The sequence below is a fragment of the Podarcis pityusensis genome (assembly GCF_964106645.2).
Source record: "Podarcis pityusensis genome assembly, chromosome: 1".
In the NCBI taxonomy this organism is placed as follows: domain Eukaryota; kingdom Metazoa; phylum Chordata; class Lepidosauria; order Squamata; family Lacertidae; genus Podarcis; species Podarcis pityusensis.
Genome location: NC_138028.1, coordinates 91,927,192 through 91,943,453, shown reverse-complemented (window position 1 = coordinate 91,943,453; position 16,262 = coordinate 91,927,192). Strand labels below are relative to the sequence as shown.

Sequence of the window (16,262 nt, the reverse complement as noted above, 5' to 3'; positions counted from 1 at the left end):
TAACCAATCTCGCACTTTGTCTTTCATTTTCTCCAAACTCTGCAATTTCCAATTGTCTCCATCCTTTTCTAGTATTTCCCAATATTTTGGCCATTTAGCCTCCATATTGGGTCTTTTTCGGGCCTTGGCTTCCAAAGGTGAAAGCCACCTTGGTGTTTTATTTTCCAGCAAGTCTTTATATTTTGTCCAGACATTAAACAATGATTTTCTGACAATATGGTTCTTAAAGGCCTTATTTGCTTTAACCTTGTCATACCATAAATATGCATGCCATCCAAAGGCATTGTTAAACCCTTCCAAATCTAACACATCAGTGTCTTCAAGAAGTAGCCAGTCTTTTAGCCAGCAGAACGCTGCGGCTTCATAGTACAACTTTAAGTCTGGCAGGGCAAAGCCCCCTCTTTGTTTTGCATCGGTTAATATCTTAAACTTAATTCTGGGCTTTTTGCCCTGCCAGACAAACTTAGAAATGTCTCTCTGCCACTTCTGAAAGCACTCCGTTTTGTCCAAAACCTGAAGTGTTTGAAATAAAAACAACATCCTTGGCAATACATTCATCTTGATAGCAGCAATTCGGCCTAACAAAGAAAGTTTCAATTTTGACCAACTATCTAAGTCTCTCTTAATTTCTGTCCAGCATTTTTCATAATTGTCCTTAAATAGACTTAGATTTTTTACTGTTATGTTTACCCCTAGGTATTTTACTTTTTTAACCACATTAAGTTCCGTCTCATTCTGAAACCGTTCTGACTCTGTATCAGTCAAATTTTTCCCCAAAACCTTAGTTTTCTGTTTATTTAGTTTAAATCCAGCCACCCGACCAAAGTCATTAATCAGTTGTAATACTCTTTTCGTACTGGGCTCTGGCTTCTGCAAGGTCAAAACCAGGTCATCTGCGAAAGCTTTTAATTTATATTGTTTCTGACCGACCTGAATTCCTTCCACCAACCGATCCCCTCTAATCATGTTCAATAGCACTTCCAGAACCGAAATGAATAACAAAGGGGAGATAGGGCAACCTTGTCGTGTCCCTTTTTCAATTTTAAACTCTTCTGTAACCACATTATTAACTATCGGTTTAGCTTTCTGTTCTGAATATATCGCCTCAATCCCATTCTCAAAACCCCGTCCCACTCCCATCTCTTTTAAATTTCCCATCATAAATTTCCAGGAGATATTGTCAAAGGCCTTCTCCGCGTCTATAAAAATTAAAACTGCTTTTGTATTTATGTCTGTTTGCAAAAGTTCCAAAATGTCAATAATGTTCCTTGTATTAGCAAACAGATGTCTACCTGGGAGAAAGCCGGCCTGGTCCTTATGAATTACTTCATTTAAAACTTTTTTAAATCTATTTGCCAAAATGTCTGCAAATATTTTGTAATCCACATTTAAAAGAGAGATGGGACGGTAGTTCTTAAGTTGTGTCTTTTCAGCTTCCGACTTTGGTATTAATGTGATGAACGCTTCCTTCCAAGACTCTGGTGCCCTCTTCCCCTCCATAATTTCATTGCTGACCTCCATCAAAGGTTGTATCAAATAGTCTTTTAATGTCTTATAGTACTTGGAGGTCAGCCCATCTGGTCCTGGAGATTTGCCAAGTTGCATGTTCTGGATGGCTTGTTCGATCTCCTGTTGTGTTATTTTAGAATTCAGGATTGTCCTATTTTCTTGTGACAATTTAGATAGTCCGTTTTTTGCCAAAAATTGTTTAATCTCAACATCGTCTTGCGGCCCTTGGGTGTATAATTTTTTGAAGTATCTCTGGAAACACTTTCTGATATCCACTGGATTCTGGATGTTTTTTCCATCAACCTCTAAGTTTGTAACAGTATTTAATCTTTGTCTTCTCTTCAACTGCCAAGCTAGCAGTTTTCCACATTTATTCGCCGACTCAAACGTTTTTTGTTTCATTAATTTAACCTTCCATTCAATTTCCTGATTTATCAATTTAGAATATTGTGTTTGATAAAGTTTAATTTCTCTCAGAGTTGGCTGTGACTTCGGATTCACTCTTAATTTCTTCTCTAATTCTTTTATTTTATCCAAGATCTTATCTTTTTTCTCATTTTGTGTTCTTTTCTTTACTGCATTCTGTTGTATCAAGAATCCCCTCATTACAGCTTTGCTTCTGTCTGACTCATTTTAGCTGCTGAAATGGGGAAGGGGCCATTGCTGAGTGTAAGAGTATCTGCATTGCGTGTAGGAGGTGCCAGGTTCAGTCCCCACCATCTCCAGGTAGGGCTGGCAGAGATGCTACCAGTCAAAGAAGACAGTACTGAGCTAGTTGGTCTGGCTTGGTATAAGGCAGCTTCCCTGTGCTCTTGTTCCAAAGGGTACCAACTTTTTATTTATTTTTTGTCATTTCAATTGTGTGAGAAAACATCTGCCTCTAGATTAGGGAAGAAGGCCTCAGCTCTGATTGGATGCCCCCAGTCTACCACAAGTCACCTGTGTTTCTTTGTGATTGACAAGATACGTGAATTCAAGACCACTTGGTGAATAAGCATCTCAAAAATCCTTTGTGCCTTGTAGAATCATAGAATCACCTAAGAAAGCCCCCTGCAATGCATGAATCCCTATGCCAACCTCCCCCAGCCTGGTGCCCTCTAGGTGTTGTTGGACTACAGCTCCCATCAGCCCCAGCCAGCATGTCCAATGGTAAGGGGTGATGGGAGTTGTAGTCCAAAACATCTGGCAGGCACCAGGCTGGGGAAGGCTGCCTTACCCCTTGAGTCCCTTTGCCCCATGTGCTCCTGAACAGACCAGTCTGGGGCTAGCTTTATGACATGTGGAATTGCCCCTTTAGCCCTTTCAATTTGCTGTGCAGCGAGGCCTACCATCACTTCGAAATATTACTGCATTTCCATTGGCTGAAGGAAAACAATGCCGGTAGGCAGACGGTTGCGCTAGCACCTCAGCAAAGCGAATGGCATTTACACGCCGCTGTGTATTTATATTATGCCCTGTGCTTTATTAAGGGCTCTGAAAGAAACAAAACACCCTTTTACCATGAAATTAATTTTACAGCAGCATTCAAAGAAGCCCATCTTGCCCACAGGAGAGCAATTAAAAGCGGCTTTGCCTGCCAACAATTGCCGGTGGCCAAGAACAGACGCAAGGCTAGTTAAATCCTTTAAGTGTTATTTGAGCCACACTCCAAACTGGCTCTCTTTCTTGAACGTACTCAAGGTTACTTATAATTTGCTGGAACAGCAGTTCTTGATGGTTCATTATTACAGACTAGCACCCTGTGTATGGCACACGGCTCTGCGCCCTGTTGCTGAACTTTGCAAGTCAAATGTGGGAGAGAGTATTATTTTGAAGGCCGGATAATCGCCTTGGGGAAGGGCCAGAGCTCAGCAGGAGAACACATGCTTTTCATGCAGAAAGTTCCAGGTTCAGTCTCTGACTTAGCCATTTTTAAAAGGGAGGGAAGGGGAAGGATCAGGTAGCAGGTGCAGTGAAAACCCTCTGCCTTAGAGGGCCATCAGAGAAGACAGTACTGGGTATATGGACAAGTAGGCAGGACAGGGATTCTTCCTGGTGTCGGAGGTCATGTTTTATATACAAAGGTTCAAGGTTTGATCTCTGGCATCTCCCAGGTAGGGTTGGAAACGAGTCTTGTGTGAAACCCTTGGGGGTCAGTCCCAGCCAGTCTGGACGAGGGTCAAGGAACCTTTTTCAGTTCAAGGGTTGTATTTCCTCATAGCTGACCTTCCAGGGACTGCATGCTTGTGGTGCGAGCAGGCAAAAGGTTTGTGTCTTTTTAAGCCACGATATAATCATCCAAAATGGGGAAATGTGATAATGCTATCCACTGCGTCAGAGATGTAGTTGAACTTTTTAAGATGCTGGGGAACCAAGGAGGGAAATCAAGGATAATAGAGGAGCTGAGGGATATGACCGAAGGTGTAAAAGAGATCCTGTGAGCCATTTCCAGCTCTGCCAGTCGCAATTTTAAAAATTAATTTAGAACTCAAAATCATATATGCAAAATTTGCATTGCAATACTTCGCAGGAATCTGTGTGCATTCAAATTTTAATGCAGTAAGTTTAAAGGGTTCAGATGTTGAGTGTTCTATTTTGACATATATGGTGTTGAAATTTTGGGGGGAATAGGGTGGTACAGTCTCCAGTTTCAAAACCTCAAAAGTGCAGATTTAATCCATGGAATTCAACTGAAATCCAGTTTAACTTGCAAGGATGCTGCCTGCTAATGGATTTCAGCAAACCATTTAAGTTGGATGGCATGTTTCCTTAATTATGAATGTTTGTTTCTGTTTCAGCAATAGTGTAGTACTCTCTCTCATAACTGAGCCTCTGTGCTACAGCACCTCATGCTGGCAAAAAACAGGGAATGGTCTTGCAATAGTCTTTTGTGAAATACTTTTACCTTTTTTTAATTAGGAATCAAAATGTAACAGATTCTAAAAATATACATCAGTAGAGTAAATCATTAAAAGACATGGAAGGGAATAACAACATGGTTGTCAAGCTGAGATTAATCACTTTTGCATTGTGTTTGCATACACCTTTAATGTTCTACCAGAGTCAGTAGAAAATCATAAGAAGATCCCCGCTAGATCAGGCCAAAGGCCCATCTCACCTACCATCTTGTCCTCACAGTGGCCAGTGAGATGCCTATGGGAAGCTCACAAACAGAAGCTGAGTTTAACAGCATTTTCCTCCCTTGTGATTCCTAGTGACTGGGCTTAGGCCACTGTTTGGAGAATAGATTGCAGAAGTTAGCAGTTCAAGGAAAAAATGTGTAGCACTTTTGCTTGTTTTCAGTGTGGAAAGAGCTTAATTATTCAGAATGCATTCAAGCTGTAGTTCATGGGAAACGTGGCCAAAAGAAACTCACTGTTGAAACAGCTATCATGAGGTGTGTTGCTAACGTGTTGTCCAAGATCAGCTTGTAATTATATTAGCAGTTGCAGTCAAGGTGGTAGGTCTGGGCTGCATATTACCTGGGCAGGGCTGGGACAGGGCAGGCAGGTGATGCGGTCAGTGCTGTGTGGACACCAATCTGTTCCTCCTGCTGGTATGTCCACACAGCCCTGCCTTTGCCGCTGCCCTGACCCACCTCAGCTCCGTAAACTGCAGAGACACCAATGTCACCAGCTCCACTCCAGCACATTCGCCACAATTGAATATTAGGCCGGTGGCTTTTAATGGCCTCTGGTACCTCCACGTCTCTGGCTGATGCATTGCCTTGTGTGTTGTGTGTTGGCAGGGCGATGATGACCTCATGACTGTGTGCATCGGTGAAATATTCCTGGAATTTGTCAATATGCTGCCTGCCTTCCAGACGTACTGCCTCCAGCAGTCATCTTCAGTGAACATGCTCAATGCACTGGAAAAAGAGAAGGAGTTACTCAGGTGAGGAGACCTCTTAATCTTGGGTTGGTGGCAGGACCATTCAGCGCTTGTATGAAGCCCAGCATGGAAGTCTTGTTCTTGACATGACACCGGAAGTCCTGCAGGCCCCTGGTGGAGTCCCCCAGTCATCCTAGCCCTCCAAGACCCAGGGCAAGTGTACCCAGCTGTCCCTGCCCCCTTGCACAGGCCTGGTAGGAAGTATATGCCTTGGGGCACAGACTCCATATCTTTTCCTAAATGTACTGAGCATTTCTGGGTAGGTAATGTATTCAAGAGATTAACTGGGTGTGTGTCGGAGGGGTGTGTGGTCTGGGCTAGTGAGTAAGATATAAATTTGTGGAAATAAATGAATTTGAAATGATTGTACCTAGAGATAATAATGGATGGGGGCAATTGTAAGGGGATTAAATGGATTTGGAGAAAGATCTGTTGGGAAAACGAGAGTAAATTAATTGAAGGGGGGACAGATCTGGAATGGGGTGCAAGATAATTGAACATATTTGGGGTGTCCGGTGAGCTTATTATCTGTAATATTAAAATTCTGAATTTGCATCTGTACATATTAATTCAGATATGCAAAAGTTTGCCTATGAGCCCTTACTTTTAAGTACTTAGCAACACCCCTTGGAGCAAGTATGCTTTGGGAGGGGGTGTTCATCAATGACCAGGCACTTGCACCAGGATACATGGCATCAACTAGAGCTGAGGAGTTTACCAATAAAGGCACATCACCAACTGGGGCTTGCTTTATCAGAACGATAGAAAGGCTGTGCTCATCCACCTGTGACATTCCCAGTATAGTGTCTGAGTGCTCCCTGCACCTCCAACCTCCTCCCCAAATCCGTTCTAGAGGGCTGGGGAAACCCTCAGAACAGATTTAGGGGGTGCACAGAGGACACATAGGACATGGGGAGGGTGAAAACATTCCCTGCACTATTGCAACTAATATGCTAGATACTGCCCTGTGTCTACATTTGCATAAATTTAGTAATATTTAACAGCTAAGATATCAACAGCAAGTCTATTGAACCTTACCTTAGTCATGCATTAAACAAAGCCTGAGAACGGAAAAAAAATAAAAAAATGTTCCTGAGTCTAGCAAATCAAGTAAATGGTTTTGCAGGAAAGCAGTATATATCAATAATATTCTGGGATCTTAAGTCATAATTACTTTGTAAATGTTAATTAATTAAAGATAACAATGCCTAATGTGTATGTACGAACAAGTCTCTCGGTGTAAGCTTTTCTGTTTTCCTGTACCTGTTTACAAAATACGTTCTTTTTTGACCTCCCTGCAGGATTTTCCTCAATGTTTCCCAGAACGACAACACAGCTCTTCGCCGCATGAATCTGCGGTCCTTCCTCATGGCTCCACTGCAGAGAGTCACCAAGTACCCACTTCTGCTGAGCCGCATCATCAAAGCCACCACTGAGTACCACCCAGATCACAGCAGCCTGAGGGAGGCTAAAAGCCGCATTGAGTCCCACCTGGAGCACATAAACATGAAGACCAAGCAGGAAGGGAACTCGTGGACTTTGCGTTCCTTCCGCCAGGACAGCAAGAAGAACAGGGAGGTCATTAACATTGAAATGAGGGAAACCGCTATCAAGACTGTGGGCTGGCTGCGGGAAGAAACCCGCTTTGTGATGGAAGGGCCCTTGCAGCTGGCCCAGCCTCCTGATGGACAGTGGGTCAAAAAGGGCAGCAAGACCTTAAAATTCCAGAACATGCAAGTGCTCCTCATGGTCAACATCCGACGCGCCTCTGAGTCTAGCTTTGAACCCGGAGAGCCAGGGCCTGTGAAAGATGCAGTATTGGTACTGATTAGGGACAAAAACAATGGGAAGTTCAGCTTGCTCAGGGAGCCCTTGAGACTCAGCAACTGTGTGGTCTCTGTGGATCCCGACTGCGACGACACGTTTGAACTCCTTGAGATCAGGCGGGAGTCTTTTGTGTTCCGAGATGGAGACAAGGCACGGACTCACCACTGGTTCAGGCAGATACGGAGGTACTCTCGGGAGCTGGGCTCCTGGAAGAAGCGGCGCAACGCCTTGCCCAACATCATGATAAGCGCATCGCACAATAGGTCATGAAAGGATCGCTGACTGCGAAATGACTTGGCTAAGTAAGCTCAGAAATTTCCTCACGACCTGCTTTGGGTTGAAGATCTCCTTTTCAACAAAAATTGCACCAAGAATGAACTTCACCTGGCCAATTAGCATTGGAGCTATCCGTAACGATGTCATTTTCTACTGAGAATTCATTTGTGACGAGTACCACTTAAATAAGCGTTTCTCAAATTGAAGGAAAAAATGTGCCCCGTTTTTAAGCTTGTTAGATCTTCCATACAACCCAACTTAGAAACCTCATTGGGTGTAGCTACCTGGCTCCTACAACCTTTATGTCTGCTTTGCTCCCAATTGTGTGGTTCCTACACACACAGTTGCTCCCCTACCTCCGCTACTCCTCTTCTCAGCTGCTCCACAGCCCATGGTCTCTAGTTTCAGGTAACCCACAGCAGTCTGTGACTGACCATTCCACCCTTCCCTGTCAGCAAATCCATGAGGTAGACACTCAGATTGTGGGAAATATTGAGCCTCTTTATAGACCTACTTATCAATAAGACTTACAAAATGCTGCCCCCTCTCTTGTAGGTGCCCCACAAACCCTTCTGGAGGCCACATTCCCCATTTTGAGAGGCATTGCCTGATGAGGTGATAAAGTGAGGGCCCCACTGAACTGTCAAAAAGAGGCTGTCATCTTGAGAGGAGGTTGGTGGCTGACCCTCTGCTTAGTGTAACTGACTGAGCTGGTAGCGAAAAGGAAGAGTGTTGTTAGTTTGAAGACTGCCTATTAAGTGTGGAGTGAAAGTTAAGCATGAGCTGTAGGAACATAAGGAGTTAATCTGGCTAGCCAAAATAATCACTTCAGCACAATTTGGCCTAAGGAGAAATCCTCTGGCTCTTAAGAGCCTCCTCTGGCTCTTAAATGGTAAGAGGAGTGAGATCTAGATTCTGGGTAATGGGAATCTTTTGCACATTTTGTAAATAGGTATAACAGTGAAGACAACAAAATGTGTGTTGTCTGTCTGAGGGCAAATAGGCTTTACCCTGTGAAGACTTGCTCAAGGGGGGCAGGGCGGGCCCTTCAGATTTGTGGCCTACTTGGGATGTCTTCCTCTATGGTAATTAGGGGTTATTGGCACCAGATCATGAGGAGCAGGTCTCTAGAGAGAAAATATTGAGCTAATATTGTTAATAATGTGGGGATCAGATAGGAGTGTGAGATGTCTGACACTGCATGATTGTGCTGGGAAAAAGGAATTTTGACCATATATGATAGACTGGTTTCATTGTGCATATATTATAACAGCATTAGGCAACATCCAGTCAAATTTAGAGCAGTATTAACACAATAAAGGAGAATGTTTAGACAGTATAATTAGCCTCATTTCAGCTTGCTCTCCCAGGAAACATTTAATACATCCATCTTTTGTTAGCTTATCAGTTTTCTACTTCTACCCTCATGCCCATGTAGGAACCAGTTTACCGAGTTTTACTTTGCACTGAATGCATGTAACACGTAAATGGAAAAGGAAGCCGAAATATATTCAGAGTTCACTCACAAACATTCCAGAATACCTGTATAATCCTGTGGATAAGCAATACTCTCTCCCTTTACGGATCACTGGATTTGTTTGTAAATGGTTAAAAACCCATTGTAGAAATCCAAGGAATGTCTTAACATCAGAAATCGTTCTGAAATACGCTTCTGTTAACAAGGCTCAATTACCTCTTCTAGTTTGTGATTATTTAAATGATGTAATCTAGTGTATTTCAAAATTTTAATTAAAAAGGAATCTGTTACATTATTGTAGATTAACATAAAATGTTTTAATAATTATGTTTCCTTGCACTTTAATTAACTTCTCTTTTTGTTTTCCATACCAGATCACTCCTATCCTAGTGACACATGAGAATAATAATAAAAAAGAACTCTGTAGAATACTAGAGAACAAAATACGTGGCAGCACTTTTCTATTCTATAGCCGACAGGGAAAAAACTGTAAGAATATCGTTTAGCAAGATTTTCTGCACCAGTTGTGAACCGTTTATCATAGCCTTCCTCCAAAATGGGTGCTGTAGAATTGCAGTGTCTTGAAAGAAGGGGTTTTTGTTAAAATGAAGAAAATATGACACCTGTACACTTAACAAGTTATTGTGAATTACAGGGTGCAAGCTTGTAAGAAACATACAAAACAAAATCACAGAAGCATAATATTAAAGAACAGTGTCTTTTATTTACCCACGTTAACAAAGGAAGAATTTGCTTTTCAATGAACTTTTCCCCCACCCATCCCAAAACGTAACCAGAAAAAGGCAAAGATTTACAAACAAAAGATACTTACAGCCACTAATATTGTAAAGTACAAATATTTTTCTTATCTTTTGGAGGTGATATTTGTCAAAGGGAAAACTTTAGGGCAAGGGGGAAAGCAGATCCTATACAGCACACAATATGAAAAATGCTCAGACAAAACAACACAGTATATTGCAGAAACAAATTTTGCACATATAAATGAGATTCAGAAGATGGATGTTAAATACTAATACAGTGGAGGTAGCACACACATGGAGGTGAAAGAAGAGCGATTTGCACCTGCACCCTACATACAAAAGCTGTGCTCCTATGCACAAAGCAACTCGCCTCCATGTACATGTGTTTAGGATCAAGGTAAGTGTCACCGTTTTTTGTTAAGGCCAAATGCATTCTTTGCTGCATGATGGACTAAGAACGTTATATAAAAAAGGTAAAATACAAAATGAAGGAAATGTGAAACAGGTCACTTAGACTTCAAAGGAACACAGACACCTTCGCCCTGTTACGTAACTACTTACCTCCTTGAAATCTGTGCTCCTCCCCCCACAAAAAATCACCTAAAACATGTTCCAGGATTTGCTTTTTAAAACTTATATATATACTTGGAACATGCCCACAAGCAACTGTTCAGCTTCAATGACTATTTCACGTCTCTTCCCAAATGCAAAAATCAGCATGTTTAAGGATACAAATATATGTGTACTATAATAATGGTGACTATTTGAAAACATATATTCCCAACAATATTTCTACTGAACTGATCATCCTAGTTCTAAACTCTTGATTTTATGCAGCAATCTATCTGGTTTACACAGATGAGCTGAAAATGAATGCTTTTTGACAAGCTGTTTACACATCAGCTGCAGCCAAGTACTGAACTTTTATTTATTACAAAGGAGCCCAGGGCAGCAGTGTGCATAAACTGTGCTACATGTAAATGACGTGGAGATCCAAAAAGGATGAGGCTTGAACAAAGGCTGTGATGCATGGGGAAAATAATCCCCATGCTTGGTTCTGCAGGGATAATGGGATAGCAACAGCTGTAGTTCAGAGATGACAGTTTGCTTGCACCAGGGTGACTTAGGACTCCAAGCAGCGCCTGCTAGAGGGGCTTGGGGGGTGGGGAATGAGTGCTTCTGCTTGGACATACTAAACATTCCATTAGGAAAAAACAACAGTGGTATGCAGCTTTGTGGTTCCTCTAAACTACTGCTGGAGAGCTCAAGTTAAAGCTTCTCCTTCATTGGCAGCAAGACTGAGGTAATGATTGCTTCAGTTCAACAAGCCCTCCTCTATTTCTCCCCACCAGCATTAGCAATTGAGTCCTTGTTGAGCCCTCTGATTGACAGGTCATAAACCACCTCCTCTATCTTCTTGACATCGTACTTGAGGCCATCGTAGCGCTTCCTCAGGGAGTCATTCTTCAGGTTGAGAAGGCGGAATCCGGAATCCAACTCGTTGATAAAAGCAGAGATGCGGAGGGGACGGGCGTAGTCTCCAGCTGTGACACTGTTCACTGCCAACCTAGCCTATGGAAGAAAGCAGAATGGTGCAAGATAAGCAGACATGCACAGACCAAATCGGGTTAGGTAGGCCTTACTGGAGTCCCACAAGAGTATTAGCATCTGAACAGGGTATTCAGCACTTTGTCTTCCTTCCAAAGGATAAATTATACTGGCTTTTAGAGCATATTTGATGAAGAAGCCTCAATCTTGCAAACCTTTACTATTAGTAGAGTAATATGCAACCATAAGCCTCCCTTTGCAGAAAAAGAGCAACTAGCAACTTCATTAAAGAAAGAGCCATGGTATGTAACCTCTAGTTTTGTCCACGCAAGGCCCTGGATATTAGTTTCAGTCCAACTAGGTAAGTCATGCTGCATTAGTTTTAAAACTTCTCAATACTCTTTACTTACCAGCTCACTAGCCAGAGTCAACACCCCAGAGAGGTAATCCTCAATGTCAAGGTGAAAGCCTTTCTCTCTTTCAGATTCAACTGCAAAAAGAATGAACGGATTTGGATTCAACTCTGATAATACAAATCATCAGGGTTAGAAGACTCCAAAATGAAAGGAGTGCCAATTCAGATTAGGCCTTCCTTTTAGGTTAATGGTTAGTTAATTACACTGATCAATTCAAAAACAATTCAAATATAAAATACTAAAAGTGTTCATCCAAAGAAAAGGTAATCTGAAACAGCACAAAGCACCCACGCCCTTCACACAGGATGTATACCCTGGTAGCCACCAAAGTTCCAACATCAGTGCTGCTGTCCAAATGCCTGGGAGAATAAAAATGTCTTCACCTAGTGCCTGAAAGAGGACAAAGCCAGTGTCAGGTGAGTTTCCCTGGGGAGAGTATCCTATAACTGAGGTTACCACTGAAAAGGCCCATTCCCTCATTGCCACTCTCTGACATCTCTCGGTGGGTGCACACAGAGAAGTACTTCGGATGTTAATCTCAGACTCTAGGAAGGATTGTAGGGTTACATATCTTAGCACCAAATCCAAAGCACAGTGGCCGACCACATTATTTACATGCAGAAGGTCCCAGGTTCAGTCCCTAGCATCTCTAGTTAAAAGGATTTTCAGGTAGCAGGGCTCATGGGGAAAACCTCTGCCCAAGATCCTCATGAGTAGCTGCCATTTAGAGTCCACACTGCTGGAGTAGAGCTGTAATCCTAAACATTTAGTAAGCCTCACTGAATACAAGTGTGGCTTCTTCAAAGTAAATAAGAATGTATAGAAGCTTCATACAATTAATGTGTACACCTAATCTTCCCACATTCCCCTGTCTTTCACTGTGGACTTTCTACCTTTCCAGGGAGCCTGCAACTCTGCCAACTCATAGCTCTCGAGCAGTGCATATATGGACTCCTTTTTTTACTAACAGTTACTAATTTTTTCAGTTAAAAAAGGAACCTTGGCAGAGCTGAAGCAGAGGTCTAGTCTCTATTTCAACGTCAAACTACGTCAAAAGGTTTTAGAAGGAAAGCTAAGTGACATGTAGAAGCTTTCTGACGTGCCAATTTAGGTTAACATTTTACTGAATTTCCTAGACAGGGAGCCTTGCTAAAGCCAAAAGTCATTGTGTTTAAGTGGAAAAACAATTCCTTACTTCCAAGTATTTCTGTAGCAGCTTCCCGAGTCACTAAGGTTTCTGTCTCCAAGTAGACAACAAATGCTGCTAAGAACACCAAACGTTGTAACACAAATCTCCAATGTTCATTAAATCTGCATGGGGGGGAAAGAGAAAGTGATTCCTGGCACTTTAAACAGAAGACTCCTGCTGGATCTGACAAAATGCCCATCTAGTCCTAAATCCTATCCTTGTGGTGGTACAATAGCATCCGCCCCACTTGTGATTCCTAGCAACTGGTATGCTGAAGCATGCTGCCTCCAACAGTGGAAATAAATCATAGCCATCCATATTAAAATGATTGGTTTAAAATTCCTCAGTAACAAATGTAACTTTCTATATGGAAAAAAGAATAAAATATTATTAAAAAGACCACAAAAGGCAGGAGGAAAGTGGACATTTACTAACCTGTAATATTGATCTGCAGGGAACTTGTTTTTCAGAGAGGCCAACTGTGTTCTAACAGTACCAAAGTGTTCACGAGCCTTCTGACACTTCTTTGGTACTGAAATTAAAAACAAACAGCACTTAACCTTGAAAACAAAGGCTAGTTATTGGTTTTTGAGTTTCTTTAAAGAATACACCCTTTAGGCATAGAACCATGAGCAAAGACAATACTGTGATACTTTAAAGAAACAGGTTTCTTATTTATTTGCTATCTATACCTCCCTCTGAAGAACACTGGGTTGTTTACAACATAAAAACACAAACGTACGCACTATAATAATGAACAACCACCCCAACAGCATTTATATATTTATTAATTTTCTATTAAGTTTGATTCACTGGATCCATCCATAGGACACCACAATCCTATGCATCAAAACTAAGTTCCATTAAGTTCAATGGGGCTTATTCCTAGCTAAGTGGATACAGGAATGAAGCCTAAGTTAGTCATGGTTTAATCCCACTGAAATAAGTTCATAATGACAGGAGTGGTTCAGCTGCAGCAATAGGTGCCTGGAAGAAGTCACTGTCATTTACAGGGAAAGACTAGGTGGGTGGGTGAGTTACGGTTCTGTGGATGCACTGGCAGAGGCAATCCAGGGCTCCTGCTAGCTAGCTCGTCTGTACAGCCCTGACCTTCACACCACCTACCCCTTCCCACCCTCGAAGTAAATGGCAGTGACTCTGCTGTGGGAATGTTATTGCAGCCGCTCTGCTCTACTGGGAGATTCATTCCTGCAACTGGGTAAGCTGTCAGATGAGTAGAGGTGTGGAAGCAAATGTACTAGCACTGCCCACCCCCAATCCCCATGAATTGGAGGGTGGCAGTTTGAAGCAGGAAGCCTGCTTCTACTTGTTTAGGCTCCCCACACCTGGAGTGAACAGAAGGTAAATTGTGACTGAATAGTAATTCTCTGGGTTATCTGAAGCAGATCAGCAAGGATTTCTTGCTCAGATGTGTTTAACACTTGCAACAACAAAATGACCCACTAAATTGTACTGCTGAAATGGGGAGGGAGTGGATTATTGTGTGGAAAGACTGTGTGCTTTGCTCAGTTCTGGCCTTTAAAAAAATTCCAGGCTCTGAATTCTTTCATCCTAATCATATGTCTTTTGCACCAGGCTCTGCTCAAGCAGAGTAGAACCCACAAGCTGCCCTGCCCTGTCTGAAACGATATAGAAACCAGACTTTTTTTAAGATTTCACAGCTGAATGAGTCTTTGTTTACTAGTTAAGTGCCCAATAATGAAACAGTCAAATTTAGTGTTATAATCTATTGTACGTGATTCACTTTCCTGCATTTCCAATTCACAAAGAAACTGGAATAGAAAAATGTTTTTCACAAAACACATAACCATTTCACTTTTACGTTACTGAGTGGCATCTTTTATCCTCATCTTCTGTAACCATCCTTTATGCATGTAAACATGTTTGTGACCTTTTTTTCCCAATAGGCAAAGAATGACCTACTGTCCTGAAATCCAGGCCCCTGGTGGACTCCTTGTAGCACTGTAAGAATTTCCCGGGCTGTTTGCTCCAGAATTTGAACAACTTTCCTGATCTCCTGTAAACAACAATAAAATACTCAGAACATGATGGTACAGAAAAATATGCAATGTGTTAACACAAAGCTGCTGTTCAATTTTGGCCGTCTTTCTCTCTAGTAAATTTCTAGACCTCTGGTTCCTAATTGGGGGGTCCATGGACCCCAGGGAGTCCCAGTAATCCACCTGGGAGATCTATGGCACCATTCACGTAACAAAAACTACCATAGAGATATCAAACTTTTTAAAAGTAGTGGGTCCATAGCTTGGTTTTTGAAAAACGGGGTCTGCACTACTTAGCTAACTAATGGTTATCTATGAGGCAATTAGGTTGTTACTATGATTCTGTTCATCATACTGCTACTTGTGATGGGTCAGTATCCCATAGTGGATCACACCTTGACCCAAGATGGGTGGAAGTGCTTGCAATCATCACTGGTGGTTGTTGTTGTTTCTTTGTTCAGCTTTGACAAAGAATAGGCGCAAAGGAAAACAAGATCTTTAACGGTGGTGGTGCAGGACGGAAAATTTCAGCCGATGCGATTTCTCTCACACTTAGAGTAACAAGCAGCAACAACTAAATTTCCCTCTCCTGGGCCGTTATGTAAATGTTACAGGAGCCACAAAAGAGACACATAGGGCGGTTTTGGGTTTACGTGATAGAAATGGGTCCCATGTTTCAGGCATGCAGTTGTTAAAAGGTTGGCTCCCGCGGTTTGGAAGGTAGGAAAACCAAGGCTCTAGTCCCCGTGATCCGAGGAGCGGCGAAAGGGGTGGGCAGGAAAGGGATCCCCCTTTCGAGCTTTGGCGAAGCGTCCGTGGTCCTCGCACCGGCGCGACCCTCTCTTACCTCGCGGATATCCTGGTCGGCCGTGAGCACCCCTTGCAAAGCGATGAACATCTCGCTGACGGACATGGCGACGCCGCCGAGGAGAAGCTGCGAGTCGGGCGGGCTGCGGGCACAGCGCTCTGGGCACTCCCACCACTCTCCGTGCCGCCAAAGGGACGGGTCCTTCCACACTGCCGTCGCGGGGCTGCCCCGCTCGCTGCCTGACAGAAAAACGCACCGCTCTCGTGCGTGTCCCAGCCCCAGCCCCTAGGCGTCGTTCTTCGCAGGGCACTCAGCCCCACGCTGGCTTCCATGGGGGCAAGTAGGCGTGGGCAGAGGCAGCTGCACAGCCTAAGTGGAGAGATTAAACGGCTCCAAGGTGCTTACTCGTCGTCTTGGCAACATTTTACATATCGCTTTCTACCTGGGGGGAGCCGTATAAACAGGGCAGTTCTACGGGGCGGGGGGGGGGGCTTAAGATGCTGCCTTAAGTCGAGTCAGGCTCTTGGACCACCTATCCAGGATTTCAGGCCGGAGTGCTT

At 42.9% G+C, this 16,262-nt stretch overlaps 2 protein-coding genes across 3 annotated transcripts in view; one reads left to right on the top strand and one right to left on the bottom strand.

Annotated features, from left to right (window-relative positions):
- The window catches only part of LOC308477442 (uncharacterized protein), a 73,825-nt gene extending 64,217 nt beyond the window's left edge, over positions 1–9,608 (top strand). For both annotated transcript variants that reach the window (XM_081006011.1, XM_081006010.1), the window contains exons 7-8: positions 5,237–5,382; positions 6,681–9,608. In XM_081006011.1, coding sequence (XP_080862137.1) covers positions 5,237–5,382; positions 6,681–7,476 — 942 coding nt within the window. In that variant the 3' untranslated portion in view covers positions 7,477–9,608. The remainder of the gene's footprint in view (positions 1–5,236; positions 5,383–6,680) is intronic.
- Positions 9,609–9,663: 55 nt separating this feature from the next.
- TSN (translin) lies at positions 9,664–15,909 on the bottom strand. Its single transcript, XM_081009143.1, has 6 exons — positions 15,742–15,909; positions 14,818–14,911; positions 13,309–13,405; positions 12,880–12,995; positions 11,679–11,758; positions 9,664–11,292 (listed from the first exon to the last, which is right to left on the bottom strand). Exons 1-6 carry the CDS (start codon positions 15,805–15,807, stop codon positions 11,056–11,058), a joined length of 690 nt encoding a protein of 229 aa, XP_080865269.1. The 5' UTR covers positions 15,808–15,909; the 3' UTR covers positions 9,664–11,055.
- Between the last annotated feature and the right edge of the window lie 353 nt (positions 15,910–16,262).

What these genes read in the sequence shown, in the direction of transcription:
- TSN (XM_081009143.1), bottom strand. Translation starts at nt 15,807, where the DNA reads ATGTCCGTCAGCGAGATGTTCATCGCTTTGCAAGGGGTGCTCACGGCC. An exon ending in CCGACCAGGATATCCGCGAG is followed by an intron (nt 14,912 to 15,741) that starts GTAAGAGAGGGT and finishes TGTTGTTTACAG; the next exon opens with GAGATCAGGAAAGTTGTTCA. An exon ending in TGCTACAGAAATACTTGGAA is followed by an intron (nt 11,759 to 12,879) that starts GTAAGGAATTGT and finishes TTCTTTTTGCAG; the next exon opens with TTGAATCTGAAAGAGAGAAA.